Here is a 22,866-nt window from a genome sequence, read left to right as displayed (position 1 = left end):
GTGTGTGGGCTTTAGTGTTTTCATATACGCTTTTATATTACAGGGGTTAACTCAATTTGACCCACAAGTTTATTTTAAAGGTGATTAAGTGGTTCTCATCTTTTTGTTTAAAAAAAATTCACTCCATTGTTAATGGAATATTGTAAATATATTTAATCGATTTTGAATACAAACCATATTAAGATGCATCCTATAGTTTATTTGAACAGCAAAACAATACCCAAAGCTAATCAGACAGCACAAAATTGAGCAACTTCTTCCATCACAGGGAGCCATTTATGGCGTGTATTAAAGCGGTCAGGTTTCCCATAAATTTAATTTTTCAAACCTGTAATTGTTTCACTCCTTGATCAAGTGATTAATTCAACTGTTGCTGCAACTGTGCCAAAAACGTAACCAGACAAGCCACAAACTCATCACACTCAAATTCAGCCTTTTAGGCAGCGACACCTTTACTTACATTTGTAGTTAGACCAACTTTCATCTAGAACTGTAAACAACTTAAATTATTCTGGGGTATTTAAGTTTCATGTATGACAGTTACACCAAGAAACAGTTGATGTTCAAAGACTTTATTTCTGTAACATGACAACTTTGGAATCATTACACTGCATGCACATCACTTTAAAGGTCATTTTGTTTGAGGGATTTATTATTCATACTATTTTTTACTGGCCACCTCTCAGACGGAGCACAAGGTGGAGGGTGGACTCCTTCTGTATGTTGTAGTCGGAGAGGGTGCGACCATCTTCCAGCTGTTTGCCAGCAAAGATCAGCCTCTGCTGATCAGGTGGAATGCCTTCTTTGTCCTGGATTTTGGCCTTGACATTCTCAATGGTGTCACTGGGCTCGACCTCCAGGGTGATGGTTTTGCCGGTGAGGGTCTTGACAAAGATCTGCATACCACCTCTCAGACGGAGCACAAGATGGAGGGTGGACTCTTTCTGGATGTTGTAGTCGGAGAGGGTGCGACCATCTTCCAGCTGTTTGCCAGCAAAGATCAGCCTCTGCTGATCAGGTGGAATGCCTTCTTTGTCCTGGATTTTGGCCTTGACATTCTCAATGGTGTCACTGGGCTCGACCTCCAGGGTGATGGTCTTGCCAGTCAGGGTTTTCACAAAGATCTGCATACCACCTCTCAGACGGAGCACAAGGTGAAGGGTGGACTCCTTCTGGATGTTGTAGTCGGAGAGGGTGCGACCATCTTCCAGCTGCTTGCCAGCAAAGATCAGCCTCTGCTGATCAGGTGGAATGCCTTCTTTGTCCTGGATTTTGGCCTTGACATTCTCAATGGTGTCACTGGGCTCCACTTCCAGGGTGATGGTTTTGCCAGTGAGGGTCTTGACAAAGATCTGCATACCACCTCTCAGACGGAGCACAAGGTGGAGGGTGGACTCCTTCTGTATGTTGTAGTCGGAGAGGGTGCGACCATCTTCCAGCTGCTTGCCAGCAAAGATCAGCCTCTGCTGATCAGGTGGAATGCCTTCTTGTCCTGGATTTTGGCCTTTACATTCTCAATGGTGTCACTGGGCTCCACCTCCAGGGTGATGGTTTTGCCGGTGAGGGTCTTGACAAAGATCTGCATACCACCTCTCAGACGGAGCACAAGGTGGAGGGTGGACTCCTTCTGTATGTTGTAGTCAGAGAGGGTGCGACCATCTTCCAGCTGCTTGCCAGCAAAGATCAGCCTCTGCTGATCAGGTGGAATGCCTTCTTTGTCCTGGATTTTGGCCTTTACATTCTCAATGGTGTCACTGGGCTCCACCTCCAGGGTGATGGTTTTGCCGGTGAGGGTCTTGACAAAGATCTGCATACCACCTCTCAGACGGAGCACAAGGTGGAGGGTGGACTCCTTCTGTATGTTGTAGTCAGAGAGGGTGCGACCATCTTCCAGCTGCTTGCCAGCAAAGATCAGCCTCTGCTGATCAGGTGGAATGCCTTCTTTGTCCTGGATTTTGGCCTTTACATTCTCAATGGTGTCACTGGGCTCCACTTCCAGGGTGATGGTCTTGCCGGTGAGGGTCTTCACAAAGATCTGCATGACTGCACCTGTCTAGAGAGTACATAAAACCATGCACTTTATAAGACGTCACATTGTTTAAGACAACCATGTTTGAATTCACCAGTTTGTTTTTTTTTAGTAGCGTGCACTGAAAGTTAACATTTGTTAAAAAAATCCATACTAAATGGGGCCTGACAGTCAAAATGCGGGTAAAATGTAACTAAATGGAGTAGACTAATTAAGTGCTTTCATTTAACTGCTTGGCGTTTTGAGATGAGATCAGTACTTTTTGTACTTGGGGCAGGTACGCCATCTGGTGTTAGAGATGGAACTTCAGCCACAGTCTGCACCATTTCGTTATTGTCAGTTGCCATGACATGAAACAAATCAACAGTACTTAATTGAATCATATTCATATAATCTGGTTTATTTCGTTACGTTTTACCCCATTTCGTCATTATCAGTCCCCATTTCGCTTAAAAAAAAAAGAGTACTTAATTGAATCATATTTAGAATCAGTCCGCTCCACTTCGTGATCAGGCTCCATTTCGTATTTTACTGGAGCTGGTTTCTGAGCGGCGGTTGAGTCATGAAGGCGCTCCGGGTGGGGGAGGGGTATCTGGTAACTCGCACCCATTCTAGGGCGAGCGCCATTTTAATTTCATTCTTTTGTTCCGCTTCAGCTAACGTTATGAGCTAATGAACGATACTACAACGTCTTGAGTCACCGTTACAATCTAGTACGAACAAATACTATTAAAAACGCCAGCCACTAAGTATAACGACCGTAAAAACAAGAAATAAGCGCGGCCACTTCACACTCACGCGGCATAGACATAATCCTAGATACAGTACCGTTAGCTCTTACGTTCTTTACAAATGAGGCTTAACAATTCACTATTTAACTAAAATGTACTTACAAAGCGCTGCGTCAATCACTCTTTCACTTTCTTTACGAGTAAGGACCTCAGCATCCGCCGAAAAAAACTACCGCAGCGATGACGGTGCCTGTCTTATATATGGAAGGCGTACGTCATTTGGCAATATCCTTCCGCCTTCTGAAAATAGTTCCCAGCGCTCAGAAGCACATTACTTCAATATACGTTGATTGTATTCAACATTCATACATTTAATCAGAATGGTCAATCGACTGTTTCCATCTAGCAACAAATTTTAACGTTGATAAATCGAATTTAGAACTATTACTTTTCGGCGGAATGATATCTCAGTAAAATATAGGGCGCTGGCTCCAGAATTTGCTAGAAACACCGCAGCAACAGAACCCTTCCCCTGAGACTCTGATTGGATGGAACCATGTTTGTTTGATCAGCGATTGGTTGCTGTGTTACAGTGAGTACTGCTGCATGACTAATCATGACTATGTGATTACAGAACTATTCGTGAATAGTCTGGAAGTACATGAAATTGATGAGAAATCTTGTATAACATGTAGACTCTCACAATCTAAATGTTTTGCTATGATTTACATATAAGTTTAGCTTAATACTTTTGGAATAGAGACATTCTATATGGCTTGAAATCCAAACATTACTGGACATGTAAAGTCCATGACTTAATTATGTGAATTTGAGTGCAAACATCTGGCATAAATTCTCCATCAAGTGCTGCATTTTGCTTGTTAACATACAAAAACATGTTTGTTACCATGGCGCTACCAGGTGTTGTAACAGAAAGTTAAACATGAAGAACCTGACCTACTTAATTTACCACCTTGAAATTCATATCTACTCCACGTTTCCTATTACACATGCAGCTAAATAAAGTACATTCATGACTTAACCATCCTGGAGTCTGCTGCAAAATGTGCTGATCAGGAGAATATGACTATAGTCGACATCTAAAAGAGGCCATGAAATTCAGAGGTTATCTTATATATTATATTCCAATTCTAAGGTGGAACTATACAAGTATACTAAGGTATATCTAAAAAGGAAGAGTAACATAGAAGAGTAGAAAAGAGTAGAGTATTTTATACGTAGTTATCATAATATCAGGAAAGTACAGAAAAATATTTGTAGCTAGAAAAAAAACATATTAAAAAAGTAGAAAGTAAAATAGCTTAGAATAAGTACATAATATACAAACAGTATATGGAACAATATATGAACATTACCAGGCACGAATAAACATGTCATACCAAACTTAACCTAAACCAGTCTGCCGGGGTAATGAAACCACCCAGCACAGAACTGGAAGTTAATAGCTACATGAAATCAGTAGGTATATCTTATACTATATATATTCCAATTCTAAGATGGAACTACACAAGTATACTAAGGTATATCTAAATATCTAAAAAGGAAGAGTATGTTTAGTACAAGGAAGTACATGTTTAATTAGTAGGCCTCTTCCTTATTTTCTTTAAATCTTGGCTTGCTTGTATCTTTATTTCTGCAATTTGAGTTGTTTTTTTCCCCTCCTTCCTGGTGGAGTGGCACATGTGTTGTTATATATACAGTCTATAGTTATACCTCTTGGCTAATTCATCCAGAATACTTCCAGCTTCCAAATGATGCTTAATTGAAGGAACCAAGTATAGAAAATGAATGAATGAATGCCAAAACCAAATCCATAACCTTCCTTCATAACTTTCTAAACCTGCGTGCTGCTTTCACGCATGTAGGGTATCTTTTCAGGCCTGTGTCCATTCGTCCATGTGTAAACAAAACCTGAAGAATTCTAATCCACATTGGACTACACTTGGTTAAATATCAGAGAGTCATCCAAGGACAAAGTGATTTCATTGTGAGAAAAAAAAAACAGTGAAAATTCAAGGGCACAGGCCAAGGTTAAAGTTTGTGTCAATGCTTATATATGGGATATTTAGATTCTCAGCAGCTGATTAAATATACATTGACCATTGTTATTGAGGACTAATATGAAGCCATATATTGCCTTTCTCTTGGTCACATGACCTTTGGCCTTGGGTGACCTTGAAAGGTCAAATGCAAGGCCATAACTGTTTAAAACAAGGGGTCGCCTGTATGTTCTCCCCGTGTTTACGTGGTTTCCTCCCACATTTAAAGACATGCAGGTTAGGTGAATTGGAAACTTTATAATTGCCCAGGTCTCCCTTGCAAAAGAGATCTCCATGTCAATGGGACTAACCTGGTTAAAAAAAGTTAAATTTAAAATGTTTTCTATGACTCCCTCTTGCAGCCACAACAGAATAAGTCTGGCATTTCCTAGCTTTTGATTGGCAGAGCAGACCTGACTTAGGTTTGTGGGTTATATTGAATTATACTTCATTGTTTTTAACTAATGATCTGTGGCGTTTCCAGTGTAGATGATTAAATGTAATGTTAGTAGATTATTTTAAATTTGCAATTATTTATTTGGGCTAGTTACTTAAGGCAGAATGATGCTAATGTTCATTTCATTGGCAAGGCTACAGAAAGGTCTTTTATCTTTGAATACGGCTCTGATGATAACTGACGGGAAAATTCCTTAAAGTGACGTGCTGGTCAAAGTCTGTGAACAACCTTAGCATCAACCAGACACAGATATTAATTTGGACCAGTGACTTTCATGTAGTAATAACCTTCCTGACGTGATAGGTATTTCATCTGAGAAAATCCTATAAACTGGCCAATGGTTGAGATAAAATGGAGAAAATACTGATTTATCTACATCATTATTGTACATATGGTGGTGTATCCTAATAGATATCATTCTTCGCACAGAAACCACTTGTCTTTAGCCTATTAGACTTATACATACATACATACATACATACATGTATGTGTATATATATATATATATATATATATATACAGCAGTGTTCAGAATAATAGTAGTGCTATGTGACTAAAAAGATTAATCCAGGTTTTGAGTATATTTCTTATTGTTACATGGGAAACAAGGTACCAGTAGAGTCAGTAGATTCTCACAAATCCAACAAGACCAAGCATTCATGATATGCACACTCTTAAGGCTATGAAATTGGGCTATTAGTAAAAAAAAGTGGAAAGGGGGGTGTTCACAATAATAGTAGTGTGGCATTCCGTCAGTGAGTTCATCAATTTTGTGCAACAAACAGGTGTGAATCAGGTGTCCCCTATTTAAGGATGAAGCCAGCACCTGTTGAACATGCTTTTCTCTTTGAAAGCCTGAGGAAAATGGGACGTTCAAGACATTGTTCAGAAGAACAGCGTAGTTTGATTAAAAAGTTGATTGGAGAGGGGAAAACCTATACGCAGGTGCAAAAAATTATAGGCTGTTCATCTACAATGATCTTCATGCTTTAAAATGGACAAAAAAAACAAAACAGAGACGTGTGGAAGAAACAGAAAACAACCATCAAAATGGATAGAAGAATAACCAGAATGGCAAAGGCTCACCCATTGATCAGCTCCAGGATGATCAAAGACAGTCTGGAGTTACCTGTAAGTGTTGTGACAGTTAGAAGACGCCTGTGTGAAGCTAATTTATTTGCAAGAATCCTCCGCAAGGGTCCCTCTGTTAAATAAAAGACGTGCAGAAGAGGTTACAATTTGCCAAAGAACACATCAACTGGCCTAAAGAGAAATGGAGGAATATTTTGTGGACTGATGAGAGTAAAACTGTTCTTTTTGGGCCCAAGGGCTGCATACAGTTTGTGAGACAACCCCCAAACTCTGAATTCAAGCCACAGTTCACAGTGAAGACAGTGAAGCATGGTGGTGTAAGCATCATGATATGGGCATGTTTCTCCTACTATGGTGTTGGGCCTATATATCGCATACCAGGTATCATGGATCAGTTTGGATATGTCAAAATACTTGAAGAGGTCATGTTGCCTTATGCTGAAGAGGACATGCCCTTGAAATGGGTGTTTCAACAAGACAATGACCCCAAGCACACTAGTAAACGAGCAAAATCTTGGTTCCATACCAACAAAATTAATGCCTCACAGATGTGAAGAAATCATGAAAAACTGTGGTTATACAACTAAATACTAGTTTAGTGATTCACAGGATTGCTAAAAAAAAGCAGTTTGAACATAATAGTTTTGAGTTTGTAGCGTCAACAGCAGATGCTACTATTATTGTGAACACCCCCTTTTCTACTTTTTTTTTTTTTTACTAATAGCCCAATTTCATAGCCTTAAGAGTGTGCATATCATGAATGCTTGGTCTTGTTGGATTTGTGAGAATCTACTGAATCTACTGGTACCTTGTTTCCCATGTAACAATAAGAAATATACTCAAAACCTGGATTAATCTTTTTAATCACATAGCACTACTATTATTCTGAACACTACTGTAATATATACACACACATTAAAAGCTATGGTATATGTATTCTGATTGCAAAATATTTCCTTGCGCCACTCACCAGAACCCTGTCATATGATTCCCAACCCATGACATACTACGTCAAGGCTTCTGAAACACAGCCCAGTTTCTGTTGAACTGGATCAACTTGTGATGAATGTGTTTGTGAAATTCTGCTGTACTTTGCACCGCCTCTTGGGGAATAATTAACAACCGCCTAAACATGTTCCAGCAAAAATATATGGTTAAGCAAAACATCAGCCTACTACTGTGGGAATCAACACAGTTATCACATGAAGTGTCTGTCATGACGTGAAAACAAACATGATGTAGCGTTGTATTAGAGGATATATTTTAATGACACTAATGTAGTCAATGATTCCATCAGTAACAGTGAACTGGTCAAAGGTGTAACCAGGTGGCTTATAATATGAGTGACTCTTATCAGTGATGAACTATTATTAGACTCCTAATTGTTTTTTTCTAGGTTGTGTGATCGTAACTGTGTCGGGTGGAACATTCAGTTACACATCAACACATTTTGCAATGAACAGGTCAAACAGGTTTCAGCAGAACTTGGTTTGGTAAAAACATTTCTGTTCCTTTTGCTATTGATGTAGAAATAGATTTGATTCTTTACAATCACTGAATGCAACTATTTGAAGCTATAATGTAATTTTTAAACTTTTGTTTGTAGAATGGACCTTGTCAAACATACTGGCTGCTGCCACTGTGGAGCTGTTAGATTTGAAGTATGGAGTTCTCCCAATCTTCACGTCTTCCATTGCAAGTATGGGAGATAGAATCAATGTTTAATGACCTTAATAAATTACATAATTATACAATGCTTGCTTTAAAAAGAAACCAAACTGTTTAGATTTTATAAAATAACTATTAGTATTTGATTTTCAATCTCTTGTAAATAATGCTGCCTTCACATGCTAACAGGAAGATCCTACTTCACACCTTTGAAGTAAGAACTACAGCAGTTTATTGTTGGCTTGAAATGAAAAATGGCAGTGGAACAGCATTACGCTGTGGATACAACTTCAGTATTGTTCTATATCAAGTGTACGTAGATTATCTGGAGAAGCCGAAGTGTACAGGTTAAAATTATGTACACAAGCAACAGCTAACAAGAGTTAAACTGTTACAAAATAATGTATTACATACCATTCATAACTATCCTCTTCTCCACCATGTTGAAAGGCTGAAGGTCACATCAGATCCTGTATCAAAATCATCTTAATCTCCAACTTGAAATTACAGTATGAGGGGGTTTTCATGTGCAAATTATAAGTCGACACGTGATATTTACCACAGTTACAAAAGCATGTGAAGGCAGCATAAGAAATGTAATTTGAAAGTAAAATTCTGTCAAGGATGTACTATTTTCTCTCATCAAAATACAATGAATATTTGCTTTTCTAGTTGCAGTATTTGTACAAAGAAGCAAAACAACCACTTCATTGTTCCAAAAGATCACTTTACACTCTTACGGGTAAGAAGTCACAGTACAAGGACAAACAGCTGACATAGTTTAACCTAAAAATCAGTTTGGTCTTATTTTTCCTCTTTCTTCGCAGGGGTCAGACAACTTGACCACATACACATTCAACACACATGTTGCTAAACACACCTTCTGTAAGACCTGTGGAGTTCAGAGTTTCTACACGCCGCGTTCCAACCCTGATGGATATGGTAAATATACACAGTTACAGTACAAACAAGCCATAAGCCATTGTCATTGAAGACTGCTCAATTTGCTGTGAACAGTACACACACAAAATGTTTGCAAAGCAGAGACAGACTTGGAGCAATGGTTGCCCAGTGCAGGAACCAAACCAAGGGATACCAATCCTCATGGCACATCATCAGAACTTTAACACCTTAAGCCACTGGTGCATATGGCAATAGCAGTAAAATGGTCTTAAAAGACAGTAGTACAACCCCAATTCCAATGAAGTTGGGACGTTGTGTAAAATGTAAATAAAAACTGAATACAATGATTTGCAAATCCTCTTCAACCTATATTGAATTGAATACACCACAAAGAAAAAATATTTAATATTCAAACTGATAGACTTTTTTGTTTTTGTGCAAATATTTGCTCATTTTGAAATGGATGCCTGCAACACATTTCAAAAAAGTTGGGACGGGGCAACAAAAGACTTGGAAAATTGATGAATGCTCAAAGAACACCTAATTGTAAACAGGTGAGTGTCATGATTGGGTATAAAAGGAGCATCCCCAAAAGGCTCAGCTGTTCACGATGAAAGATGGGGCGAGGATCACCACTTTGTGAACAACTGCGTGAAAAAATAGTCCAACAGTTTAAGAACAATGTTTCTCAACATTCAATTGCAAAGAATTTTGGGATTCCATCATCTACAGTCCATAATATAATCAGGAGATTCAGAGAATCTGGAGAACTTACTACATGTAAGCGGCAAGGCCGAAAACCAACATTGAATGCCCGTGACCTTCGATCCCTCAGGCGGCACTGCATTAAAAACCGACATCATTATGTAAAGGATCTTACTGCGTGGGCTCAGAAGCACTTCAGAAAACCATTGTCAGTTTACACAGTTCATCGCTACATCTACAAGTTAAAACTCTACCATGCAACGCGAAAGTCATACATCAACAACATCCAGAAACGCCGCCACCTTCTCTGGGCCCGAACTCATTTGAAAAGGACAGACGCAAAGTGGAAAAGTGTGCTGTAGTCTGATGAGTCCACAGTTCAGATTGTTTTTGGAAATCATGGACGTTGTATCCTCCGGACAAAAGAGGAAAAAGACCATCCAGATTGTTACCAGCACAAAGTTCAAAAGCCAGCATCTGTGATGGTATTGGGGTGTGTTAGTGCCCATGGCATGGGCAACTTACACATCTGTGATGGCACCATCAATGCTGAAAGGTACATCCAGGTTTTGGAGCAACACATGCTGCCATCCAAGCAACGTCTTTTTCAGGGACGTCCCTGCTTATTTCAGCAAGACAATGCCAAGATACATTCTGCACATTACAACAGCGTGGCTTCATAGTAAAAGAGTACAGGTACTAGACTGGCCTGCCTGCAGTCCAGACCTGTCGCCCATTGAAAATGTATGATGCATTATGAAGCGCAAAATACGACAACGGAGACGGAGACCCCGGACTGTTGAACAACTGAAGTCGTACATCAAATAAGAATGGGAAAGAATTCCACCTACAAAGCTTCAGCAGTTAGTGTCCTCAGTTCCCAAACGCTTATTGAGTGTTGTTAGAAGGAAAGGTGATGTAACACAGTGGTAAACATACCACTGTCCCAGCTTTTTTGAAATGTGTTGTAGGCATCCATTTCAAATGAGCAAATATTTGCACAAAAACAATAAAGTTTATCAGTTTGAACATTAAATATCTTGTCTTTGTGGTGTATTCAATTGAATATAGGTTGAAGAGGATTTGCAAATCATTGTATTCTGTTTTTATTTACATTTTACACAACGTCCCAACTTCATTGGAACTGGGGTTGTAATATGAGAAAAATTAAATAGCACCATTAACACCTTTGCATTTTAAGAATAACAGAAGAATGACAAGTTGTGGCTTTTTTTCCCCATCAGTGTGAAACCTTCTTGTTCTTAAGAATTATTTGGAATCATGTTGAGGGAGTACTATCAAAAACAAGGCACTACTGTAGCCAGGAGACCTCGACTTTCTTATAAATTATGCTTCGTTAGAAGATAAGAACTGTGCAGTGTTTTAATAATAAATATAAAATCTTAGATGTACTTTGCTCAAATTTCATACAAGAGTTAATGCTGTAAGTTGTTTGTTGCTGCTGTTTGCAGTAAACATGAGTAGACAACGTGAAGGGTAGTAATAGAGGTACATTTCAGACATTCTGTAGCTTCCAGATAAGAGCTGGTAGTTATGTTTAAGTCTTATTTTCAACATTAGGTTAGTACCATTAGTCTCCATTACCCTGATGATGATGTCCATGTCTGGTGGGACACGGAGGAGATCCAGTGGTCAGAGGAGGTGTTGCAGGAACAAGGTGCTTAACTGCTTCACCTCAGTTGGATTGTTGCTCCTGTTTGAGCACTTTGTTGCTTTGCTTTTAAATTTGCCATCTAAATAGCAATGCCCCAGGTTCATGTGCAGCTCACTCGAATGAGATGCCAATGTGATTGGTCCAATTCATGATGCACCCAAAACATATGTAAGGAGGGTTTTGAGTCAATATTGTAATTTTTGAGAAAAAAATGGGTTTACTGAATGAAGTGGCCAATTTACAACTGATATTGAAAAAGGAAGAGAAGCTGGAGGAACCAAACAAGGCAAAAACACTGTCAATTTATTACCAAATATTAAAATACTTAGACCAGAGAGTAAAATGTGAGAGAGTAAAATGCGGAGTCTCTAAGACAGAATAATCCTGCCAGTGGGTGGAGAGCAAGCAGTCTGGGCCCAAACAAAGCGTCCGAGAGCTGGGTCAGTCTGTGGGCGTCTTCGAGACGTCGGTTAACTTGGGGGGGGGGGGGGGGGGGGTCCTGTCAACGTCAGGTGTGTGTCACAAACATCTCCTAGGGACATAAAGGCAAAGCCAGCAGAATGTCACCAACACCAGACATACTTCATGTGCCAAAGGCTGTTACATTGTTCCGAGCACCACTGTTATGTGTCGGACGCAGCTCGGAGAACCGACCAGCGTTTGAAGGACCCAGTATGAAATAAGCAGAGCACGGTACAAAGGCTAACTGAATTTAATACATAACAGTGATAATACAAAAAGATGCGGCCTGGCGTGGTGCGCTCCCAGCAGCGCTAACGGTCTGGAGCCAGAAGCTGTTTCGGACCCAAGGACCCCGCCGACACCCCCCAGGTGGCCGCAACAACCGAGTCTGTGAAAGAAGGAACCATTATGTGAGTCCACACTCTACACACAGAACACTTAAAGGTGTACAAACAGCAAACACTTCCTGGCTTGATTACTGATCAGCTTCCAACCTGCAGGCATGGAACATCCAGTTCACAAAACTCCACCGCAGTGGAAGCTGATACATGACTAACAAACAGCTCAATACAATAAGGTGTGAGGGACACCACATTTACTGACTGTATAAATGTTAGTCACAAAATCCAACGTACCTCAGGAAGTGTGCTGACGAGCGTGAGACCTCACCCCCTCCTCTTTCACAGACCGTGCATCAAACCTGGACATTTCTCAGCATCCGCTGCTGATGAGATGGCTCCCAAGACGACGATCTCACCCGTCTGGTCACAAGGTCGAGTCTCTGGCAAATACACACTGTGCACTCCAGTCTTAAATGCCAACATGCTCCAATCCATCCAGATGCACCTCAGCTGTGAGTCCTGACGAGTCGCAGGTGATCAGGGTGAGGTCCTGACAGCCTCAGCAACACAGCCACTCAGTCCCAAATGCACGCCACCTGGGAGGAAAACAAACAGACAAACAAACCAGCAGCCAGGCCCCCCCCAGCCATATAACAACCGCTACAAATACTCACACACGAGGCAGGATTCCTCCCCTGCCGTTAACTTCGCGGTGCTTGTCTCCCTTTTCGTCACTCTGCGCTGATTGCAGGTCATCACATTAGGGTGAATCTTAGACTACGGGCACTTATTATGTCCTTTGATCATATTGTATGAAAAACAGAAAAAAGGGGAAATTTCACACTTTTATAGTTATCTTTACAATGAAAGTGTGTTAAGAAATTTGTTTTAGTAGTCTATGATGACTATTTCACCTTTTTTCAGCATCATTATATGCAAATATTGCCGTTTTGTGCTTGTCCCACACCCAGACTTTTGATCTTCAATGATAAAAATGAATGGTAAAGAAATGTTTTTTCTAATGTTTTAAAATATCAGTAAAATAATCAAAACATAATTGGGGTATTCAATGTCATACAACTGTTGTGATTTTTTTAAACAAAATGTAGTTGTCCCACGCTATTGCCGTAATTTCCAGCACAACACTGTAATGTCCCTTTAAACAGTTTGTATGAAAGATTGTTTGGGTAGTTTCTATGGAGATAAACAGTGACATCAGAGCACATGTATATAGCGCCAAATCACAACAAACAGTTGCCCCAAGGCGCTTTATATTGTAAGGCAATGGTGTGGTGGAAATTACATTTACAAGGCCAATAGTGCCCGTAGTTAAAGAATCACCCATTAACAAAAGTCAGGTGCTTCTGGGGTTGCCATGACGACCACTGAGGAGGCAAAACTCACAACAAATAAAGCAAAATATACAAACACAGCAACACAAAAATAGGAAACATAATAACAAAAAAATAAAGCCTTCCCCAGGGCTGGATCACACATACCTTTGATTAAAGCCACACGGCACTAACGAAGGTCAATGAAGCCCAAATGAAAGAAGAAATCTGGACTTTCGTCAACTTTCGGACACATCGTTTAACCTTTGTTCAGCTTGTTCCTGCGGCTGGCCCTTTGTCAGAACTTTCAAAATGTTGAAAAATTTGAATAAATACCACAGACAACCTCAAATCGTCTGTATGTCATTTTGCTTTCGTTCTTAGTTCATCGTTTGCTTAGTTTTCGTAACACCAGCGTTTCATTTGACTTTCCTCCAACTTCGTTCAACCTCCCACGTCCGACACATTGAACAAACGCAACAATATCTGAACAAATCAATAACTAAACCTTTGACAAGCTGAACGAAACATCCTTGTATCGCTAATGAATCATTCATGTTTGGGACAAAAAAGCAACATTTTCATACAGAAACAATAGCGTTAAGACCATTTTATGCACATTTTAACCGTTTGTGGCTGGCCTGCGTGTGTGCCTTCGGGAGTAGCTTTCATCTGACAGACGGTTCCCCACGGCTAATGGAGAACTTGTTGTGTGGGCCGCTGAAGAGGAGGTACTGCTGGCCCACCACCACCAGAGGGCGCCCTGTCTGGAGTGCGGGCTCCAGGCACCAGAGGGCGCTGCCGCCTCACAGGAGCAGCCGGGGTGACAGCTGTCACCAATCATCTGATCAGCAGTGGTATATCAGCAGGACGACATCTCCACCTCTTTGCCGAGATATCGCTCTACCTTGGAGGTACCGTACTCAGCCGACTGTGTTGTCTTTTTTTTTACATTAACACTTTGTTACTTTTGTGCGTTAAATAGCAGACATTCTTCCGACGAGAGGTGGAGGTGGTTTTCCCGCCATACGGGTTGCTGGGTGCAAACGCACCCACATTTAACTGTTTTTGTTCCTCGCCAGCAGTACCAGATCCGACACGCGGAGGCAGTGGCCACCTGGGAGTTCGGGACTTGGCGGCTCCAGTATTCCCGGGGTTCGGTGGCGGAGGAAATCGTGTGGTTCCGGTTCTGCTTTGGACAGACGTCTCTTATCTTCGAGCCTGCCCACGTGACACATTTTGTGAATTGACTTCTTTGTCTATTGTTGTAATCTGTTGTGTTTGTTGTGCTTTTTCACAACAGTAAAGTGTTGTTATTTGACTTCCTCCATTGTCCGTTCATTTGCGCCCCCTGTTGTGGGTCCGTGTTCCTACACTTTCACAACAGAACTCAGAATATGAAGACAAAACTTGTTGTGAAGACAAACACAATCTCTCACCTGTTGTCAAGACTAATAAAATCTTGCACCTGAGAGTACTGCGGAAATGAGGACAAGGCTGGCTGCGCTCGGTTGTATACCCGCTCTCGGTCACGTCATCGTGAATGTTTCGTTTTGATTTTGTTTAAGGCGTTTGCATCGTTTTTCTTTCATTAGTTTCATTTTTGTTTTGTTCCTTTCGTTTTGGTGATGGAAAAGTGCAGGGTCTTTCATCCACCTTTTCTTGACTGTGTGACTTTTTGATGTTTTCTCCTTCATCCAGCTATCGCTGTGTGCCATGTGACTGGGGCACAACTGACTGACCTTTGCACCCTTGCCTTACTTTGTGCTCAGATGACTTGCCATGTAAATAGCAAAGTGGAGCTGGACATGACCCATATGCATGCAGGCTGTCCATTGTGTGCTTTAGGAGTTCAAGATAGTAAGTCACTTTGGCTGCTCCCTTGTTTGCACTCGGGGTCGTCACAGCAAATCCAAGGTGAATCTGTATGTTGAATTGGCACAAATTTTACGCCGGATGCCCTTCCAACTCCACATTCCATGGAGAAATGTGGTAGGGGTGGGATTTGAACTGGGAACCTTCCACACTGAAACCAAGTGCATAAGCAACTAAAAGTTATAAGCAGCCATAGCTGTTACCTGAGCAGTGCTAAGAGGAAACACAATAACCAGGCGAAGTGAATCTTCTTTTCATTACTTGAAGTCACAGCTTGCTGAATGTGATCAGAATGGAAACACAAACAGAACCCTTTTGAATTTCCCTTTTCCAGTCTGTGGAGTCTGTGGAGGGGATAATAAATGAGTTGAACAGCACCTAAAGTGTGCCAAGAGATCTTGATAAGGCCATTTACTTTCACTTATTTATCAAGAAGGCGGGTCATGTGGTGCATTTTCCTGGTACATGGTCTGGCATGCAGGTGCATCACTGCTGAGGAACTCAGTGACTGGACCAGATCAAGGAGAGCCCCATATAACAAAAGGCTGCTGAAGATAACATTGTTAAAAATACAAAACACAGAACAAAATGCAGCTCTGCCGGGGGTTGCCAGGTCATGATCCTGTAAAACCCGAGCTGCTGCCTGAGACCTCCCTAGAGTGTCACCAACAATCACAGGGTGGTCACGATGTTTTGTCTGCTCTAAGGCTGTCTAATGTTGTATGGCTGGGGGGGCCTGGCTGCCTTTTTGTTTCTGTCTTTTGTCCTGTCTTTTGTTTTTCCTTCCAGGTGGCTTGCATTTGGGACTGAGTGGCTGTGTAGCTGAGTTTATCAGGACCTCACCCTGATCACCTGAGGCTGATCACCTGCGGCTCGTCAGGACTCACAGCTGTGGTGCATCTACATGGATTGGAACATGGTGGCATTTAAGACTGGAGTACACAGTGTGTATTTGCCAGAGACTCGACCTTGTGACCAGACGGGTGAGATCGTCGTCTCGGGAGCCATCTCATCATCAGTGGATGCAGAGAACGTCCAGGTTTGATGCATGGTCTGTGAAAGAGGAGGGGGTGAGGTCTCACGCTCGTCAGCACACTTCCTGAGGTACGTTAGATTTTGTGACTAACATTTATACAGTCAGTAAATGTGGTGTCCCTCACACCTTATTATATTGAGCTGTATGTTGGTCGTGTAATCAGCTTCCACTGCAGTGGAGTTTTGTGAACTGGGTGTTTTATGCCTGCAGGGTGGGAAGCTGATTAGTAATTAAGCCAGGAAGTGTTTGCTGTTTGTACACCTTTGAGCGTTCTCTCTGTGTGTTGAGTGTGGACTCACATAATGATTTCTTCTTTCACAGACTTGGTTTGTCGCGGCCACCTGGGGGGTGTCGGCGGGGTCCTTGGGTCCGAATTGGTTCTGGCTCCGGACCGTTAGCGCTGCTGGGAGCGCACCGCAAAACCACCACGCCAGACCGCACACTTTTTTCACAGCACTGTTATGTTTATTAAACTCTGTTATCCTTTGTACCGTGCTCTGCTTATTTTATACTGGGTCCTTCAAACGCTGGTCGGTTCTCCGGGCTGCGTCCGACACATAACAGTAGTCTCTGGCCAAACATCACGGACCCAGCGGTAGCAGAGACGGTAATGCGCCGGGAAGGCGGCAGCAGACGTTCAGAAGTTATCCGGATCAGTTGCGGGTGCTCTCCGCCCGGATGGTGCGCGTTGGAGAACCCATTACTGAATACTGATTTGAGCGCTCATGCAGCCGTGTTTCTGTGTTTGTGCCTTATCCGTGGGTCGTGGTGGAGTGTGACTCGCGACGGCTTCGCGTCACACTTCGACCGGATAAGAGGTTTAAACGGGAGCTGCAGGAGTGGGTCTGTAATGGGTGAACACGCACGGCGGAGCTCTGTGGCACGGGTCGTGGTGCTTCCTGTGTTACAGTCGTAGCCCCGTTTCCCCGGGTAATGATAGCTACTGCATCTGTTGTGTCAGCTCCGGTGTTATTTAGTTGAATCACATTTTTGGTTGTGTGTTGCACACAGCTGCGCACAGAAAAGCAGCTCGTTTGTTTTCTCTGTCACCAAAGGGGGTTTTTCATTTTTAGCACTCTGGCTCCCTCTTGTGGTGACTGTGTCACATTACCGTTAAGCTCTTAAGTTGGAACAGGTGTGTTTGATTTGTTTGAGCTTGACGGTATAAACCACTGATTAGTTTTGTGTTGGTTCATTTCTTGTGGGTGTTTTTTGAGTTGGTTTTTGTGTGGGATTTTTTTTTTTTTTTACACTATTAGTGTCTGGGGTCGTGTCCCTGCAGTCTGTTTGGAGCAACAAAACAGGACCCAAGCAACTTTATGTTAGTCTGTTAGTCTTTCTTTTTATTTTTTTTAGTTTCACCTCCCCAGGGTTTGATGGGACAGTCCCCTGGGGGGTGATGGGGTGGTAATTGGGTTGTTTTTTCTTTTTTTTGTTTGTTTTTTGTTATGCCCTCTCTTCTCCTCTGACTCCAGCCGTGTGAGCCGTAGTGTCGGTGTTGCTGGAGTGGTGCAGTTTGGTTATGCTGGGCATTTCCCAGATAACCTCTGCACCTGGGGGGGGGGGGGGGGGGGGGGGGGGTTCGGGGTGTTGTTTTTTTTTTTTTGATTCCCTGTTCCACCTCCGGCTTCAGCGCGCCTTTGAGCCGTCTGCCATCGGCGTGGCTGAGGTTTGGGGCAGTGGGATATACCCGTGGCTGGTTTAGAAGTCGGAGGAGTGGCGCCGTTTTGTGCCGTCTGCCATAACCGCTGTTCCACTCCTCCCGGTTGGCTTCTGGGGTATAGTCACGGTTGGTGACACTGGACGTGCTTCCAGTTTCCACTGCGCCAAGGGGGTGGGGTTGGGGTTGTTTTGTTTGTATGTTTTTTTTTTCTCCTTTTGTTTTTCCCCCCAGTTTCCGCCCTCAGGGTTTGACTGTGGTGTCCTCTGGGGGGGAAAGGGCTGTGGGTCCATCTAGCCATAGACGGCCGGGGCTGGGTCCGTTGGTCATGAGGGGAGGCGTCTCCTGGGGTTGATGGAATGGTCCTCTGGGAGGCGCTGGGAGTCCCCGTGGGTGACATTGGATCACAGAGGGACCTCGGCTGTGGTTATTACTCCTGGAGCTGGCGGGATGTCCTCTGGGGGGTGTTGGTCCCTACATGTCGTTGGGGGGGGGGGGGGGGGGGTGTTAGTGTTTTTATTTGTTAGCTTAAGTTTGGGTTGTTTTTCTTTTCTCCCCTTCCCGGGGTTTCATGGAACGGTCCTCTGGGGGGGGGGGTGTTTTGGTTGTTTGTGTTTGTCTTTTTTGTTTTATGACTAATCAGACTGTGAACATGGTTGGACAAAGGCTGACCGCACAGGTTCAAGAACTCCTGGCCACACCTGTGCTAATTGACTGATAGAAACAAGGGCAAAGATGCAGCCAGAGGAGAAGACATCAACCGTTCTGTTAGATGAAGATTCTGTTGGAAGATGAATGCGGATACGGTTTCCAGCCATGGTCCCTGGAGGGGGTGTTTCTCCTGGGCCAGGTTTGTGTGGTCGCCGGGAGGCTTCCCGTGAGGGTGGGGTACTGTTGTATGGCTGGGGGGGCCTGGCTGCCTTTTTGTTTCTGTCTTTTGTCTTGTCTTTTGTTTTTCCTTCCAGGTGGCTTGCATTTGGGACTGAGTGGCTGTGTAGCTGAGTTTATCAGGACCTCACCCTGATCACCTGAGGCTGATCACCTGCGGCTCGTCAGGACTCACAGCTGTGGTACATCTACATGGATTGGAACATGGTGGCATTTAAGACTGGAGTACACAGTGTGTATTTGCCAGAGACTCGACCTTGTGACCAGACGGGTGAGATCGTCGTCTCGGGAGCCATCTCATCATCAGTGGATGCAGAGAACGTCCAGGTTTGATGCATGGTCTGTGAAAGAGGAGGGGGTGAGGTCTCACGCTCGTCAGCACACTTCCTGAGGTACGTTAGATTTTGTGACTAACATTTATACAGTCAGTAAATGTGGTGTCCCTCACACCGTATTATATTGAGCTGTATGTTGGTCGTGTAATCAGCTTCCACTGCAGTGGAGTTTTGTGAACTGGGCGTTCCATGCCTGCAGGGTGGGAAGCTGATTAGTAATTAAGCCAGGAAGTGTTTGCTGTTTGTGCACCTTTGAGCGTTCTCTCTGTGTGTTGAGTGTGGACTCACATAATGATTCCTTCTTTCACAGACTCGGTTTGTCGCGGCCACCTGGGGGGTGTCGGCGGGGTCCTTGGGTCCGAATTGGTTCTGGCTCCGGACCGTTAGCGCTGCTGGGAGCGCACCGCAAAACCACCACGCCAGACCGCGCACTTTTTTCACAGCACTGTTATGTTCATTAAACTCTGTTATCCTTTGTACCGTGCTCTGCTTATTTTATACTGGGTCCTTCAAACGCTGGTCGGTTTTCCGGGCTGCGTCCGACACATAACAGTCTAAATTAGGAGTTCATACACCACATAAAGTTAGAATAACTCACTTTATGGATAAGCAGTAGTAATTAAAAGATTGTTGTTTCTCTTTAGGGCAGCATGGTGGATTAGTGGTTAGCACTGTTGCCTCACAGTAAGAAGGTCATGGGATCGATTCCCAACTGCTGCGAGGGGTTTGCATGTTCTTCCCGTGTTTGTGTGAGTTCTCTCCAGGTGCTCTGGCTTCCTCCCACATCCAAAGACATCCAGGTTAGGTGGACTGGAAACTTTAAATTGTCCATAGGTGTGTGTGCAGGTGTGAATGTGTTTGTTTGTCTGTATGTATGTGGCCCTGTGACAGACTGGCATCTTGTCCGAGTTGCGCCCTGCCTCACGCCCTATGACTACTGGGATAGGATCCAGCAACCCCACGACAGATGAAGCAGATGAAGTAGATGAAGATGAGTGAGTGAGTGAGTCTCAACATAATTACACTATTATCTGCAGTAAATAACCTTACTTTGATTTATATTTCACAAAGCCAGAATGTACAATTCTAGAAAAAGACCTTTGTGCCATGTGTGTGGTTTGTTTATTTGCTACAAAGTAAAAAACAGGGTAAACCTCCTTCAAGTGTGGTGATTCCATCATTTTTGCCAGAGGTTGTGAACACGGATCACATTGCTGTGTTGTCACACGAGGTGCAGTCCGTGTTCTAAGATTAATGTTCCTCTGTGGCTGTTCTTGTTATTGGTTGCTGCCAAAACATCAAAACGTGTTGTTATATGGCTGGGGGGGCCTGGCTGCCGGTTTGTTTCTGTCTTTTGGTTTTCCTCCCAGGTGGCGTGCGTTTGGGACTGAGTGGCTGTGTTGCTGAGGCTGTCAGGACCTCACCCTGATCACCTGCGACTCGTCAGGACTCACAGCTGTGGTGCATCTGGATGGATTGGAACATGTTGGCATTTAAGACTGGAGTGCACAGGGTGTAATTGCCAGAGACTCGACCTTGTGACCAGACGGGTGAGATCGTCGTCTCGGGAGCCATCTCATCAACAGCGGATGCTGAGAACGTCCAGGTTTGATGCACAGTCTGTGAAAGAGGAGGGGGTGAGGTCTCACGCTCGTCAGCACACTTCCTGAGGTACGTTAGATTTTGTGACTAACAGTTATACAGTGAGTAAATGTGGTGTCCCTCACACCTTATTGTATTGAGCTGTTTGTTAGTCATGTATCAGCTTCCACTGCAGTGGAGTTTTGTGAACTGGATGTTCCATGCCTGCAGGTTGGGAAGCTGATCAGTAATCAAGCCAGGAAGTGTTTGCTGTTTGTACACCTTTAAGTGTTCTGTGTGTAGAGTGTGGACTCACATAATGGTTCCTTCTTTCACAGACTCGGTTGTTGCGGCCACCTGGGGGGTGTCGGCGGGGTCCTTGGGTCCGAAACAGCTTCTGGCTCCGGACCGTTAGCGCTGCTGGGAGCGCACCACGCCAGACCGCACCTTTTGTTATTATATTATCACTGTTATGTATTAAATTCAGTTAGCCTTTGAACCGTGCTCTGCTTATTTCATACTGGGTCCTTCAAACGCTGGTCGGTTCTCCGAGCTGCGTCCGACACATAACACGTGTAAGGATAACACCTGCCTGCATAAGACGGATTACAATAAATAACACTTGTTTCTGGAACGGAAGACACATGTAGGGAATAACATGCCCTATAACTACTGGGATAGGCTCCAGCCCCCCGCGACTAGAGGTGGGCAATACCGGGAATTTTGGTATTGATCCAATACCAAGTAAATACATGCTCAGTGTCGCCAATACCGATACTTTTTCATATTTACGCTTCATAGAGCCAAAGGATCCAAAAGACCTAGGATAGAATTTCGCCAAACATTGTACATGACAACAAAATACTTTATTATCACAATCAACATTTTGTTTAAAAAAATATCACTCAACACAACTTAAAACAAAATCTCCTGAGGTAGAGGGCTGACAAACCACAATACAAGGGTGCGCTGCTCCGTGTTGTGTGACACAGCACAGCGCTGCTCTTACAGACAGAGAGTAGACTTTGATGAATCTGCGTGCTCAGCAGTCAGTGCGTGCGGGAGAGAAAAAAGCTTGAGTATCCATCTTTTTACACGAGGATCATTCAATATCAATACCAGCGTTGGTATCGATACTATCGATATTAGGATCAATCCGCCCAACTCTACCCGCGACCCGTAACTGGAGTAAGTAGTTGAAGATGCGTGAGTGAGTGAGCGTTTCTCTTTGGATGAATCAAAGAGAAATATGGGCATAAAATATAATTAAAAGTTATATGTGTCAAATTTATTTTATTTTGCCAAAAACAAACAAATCAAATTTAGAATGAATGACTTCATTATTTTTGTGGTGCGCGTATGTGCACAGATTTGCATGGGTTGAGAGCCAAATGGGGGGTGGGGTGTGTGTAGTCTCTGAGGAAAAAAAAAAGGCTGTGAACCACTGCCAAACAGTGGCCGATTTGATTTGTGTCAGAGGGCAAAGCTTGGTCATTATTTTATAATTTGCTTAAACATTAAAAATCAGACTGGCCCAATAATTAGTTAGACCCGTGGACACGAAATAGTGGCAGTTCAAGTCCCAGAACCTGGTGGAAAAACAAAAACCCTCAAATGCCTGTACCCAAACATGGTGATGTCTGTAGGTCATTCATTATTTTTTTAAAGTAGAAATGTTAATTAGTTGTTGTTTCTATTGTTTTGTTTTGTTTTTCCCAGGTGTTGCTCCACACTGTCTGGATCCAGGTACTGTGAAAAGTGTCACAGTAGAAAACTTCTGTGGTGAGAAATGGGAAGAGAGTATGCAAGCCCATGAAAGCATCAGAGGCATGTCTCAACCTGCCCCGGACAAACAGCAGACAAACAAAACAGAATAACAGCACCGGGATACGATGAGAATCAGCCACATTTAATCAGCAGTGCACCAAAACACGCTCTCATACACATTCCTTTCAAATGACAGAAACATCAGTGCTGTTCTGTTTACAGAGTGATGACCTGAAACAATAAAGTTTTTCCTGCGGCAAACAACATTCA

The 22,866-nt window shown here is 43.1% G+C and overlaps 2 protein-coding genes across 4 annotated transcripts; one reads left to right on the top strand and one right to left on the bottom strand.

Annotated features, from left to right (window-relative positions):
* Positions 1 to 556: 556 nt before the first annotated feature.
* On the bottom strand, positions 557 to 3,064 carry ubb (ubiquitin B). Its single transcript, XM_034177499.1, is given in 3 exon segments — positions 557 to 1,478; positions 1,481 to 2,053; positions 2,923 to 3,064. Coding segments are annotated over 2 exon segments (1,371 nt in total). The 5' UTR covers positions 2,042 to 2,053; positions 2,923 to 3,064; the 3' UTR covers positions 557 to 668.
* Positions 3,065 to 3,245: 181 nt separating this feature from the next.
* Positions 3,246 to 22,728, top strand: cenpv (centromere protein V). 3 transcript variants are annotated; one of them, XM_034177501.1, is made up of 5 exons: positions 3,246 to 3,352; positions 7,976 to 8,068; positions 8,710 to 8,779; positions 8,865 to 8,979; positions 22,549 to 22,728. In XM_034177501.1, the coding sequence occupies exons 1-5, from the start codon at positions 3,309 to 3,311 to the stop codon at positions 22,704 to 22,706; spliced, it is 480 nt and encodes a 159-aa protein (XP_034033392.1). In that variant the 5' UTR covers positions 3,246 to 3,308; the 3' UTR covers positions 22,707 to 22,728. The 3 variants fall into 3 exon arrangements, with proteins under 3 accessions (XP_034033392.1, XP_034033393.1, XP_034033394.1); XM_034177502.1 differs by lacking the exon at positions 3,246 to 3,352 and adding an exon at positions 7,650 to 7,862; XM_034177503.1 differs by lacking the exon at positions 3,246 to 3,352 and adding an exon at positions 8,191 to 8,251 and having other exon boundaries at positions 7,985 to 8,068.
* The last annotated feature ends 138 nt before the right edge of the window (positions 22,729 to 22,866 follow it).

Source organism: Thalassophryne amazonica, chromosome 9, assembly GCF_902500255.1.
Source record: "Thalassophryne amazonica chromosome 9, fThaAma1.1, whole genome shotgun sequence".
NCBI lineage: Eukaryota > Metazoa > Chordata > Actinopteri > Batrachoidiformes > Batrachoididae > Thalassophryne > Thalassophryne amazonica.
Note: the sequence above shows the minus strand (reverse complement) of the source record. Positions and strands in the feature narration are given on the sequence as shown.

Bases quoted from the DNA above. Each gene is read 5' to 3' on its own strand.
- cenpv (XM_034177501.1), top strand. From the start codon at position 3,309: ATGGAACCATGTTTGTTTGATCAGCGATTGGTTGCTGTGTTACA. The intron at 3,353-7,975 runs GTGAGTACTGCT...TTTTGTTTGTAG, and splicing joins CGATTGGTTGCTGTGTTACA to AATGGACCTTGTCAAACATA. The intron at 8,780-8,864 runs GTAAGAAGTCAC...CTTTCTTCGCAG, and splicing joins ATCACTTTACACTCTTACGG to GGGTCAGACAACTTGACCAC.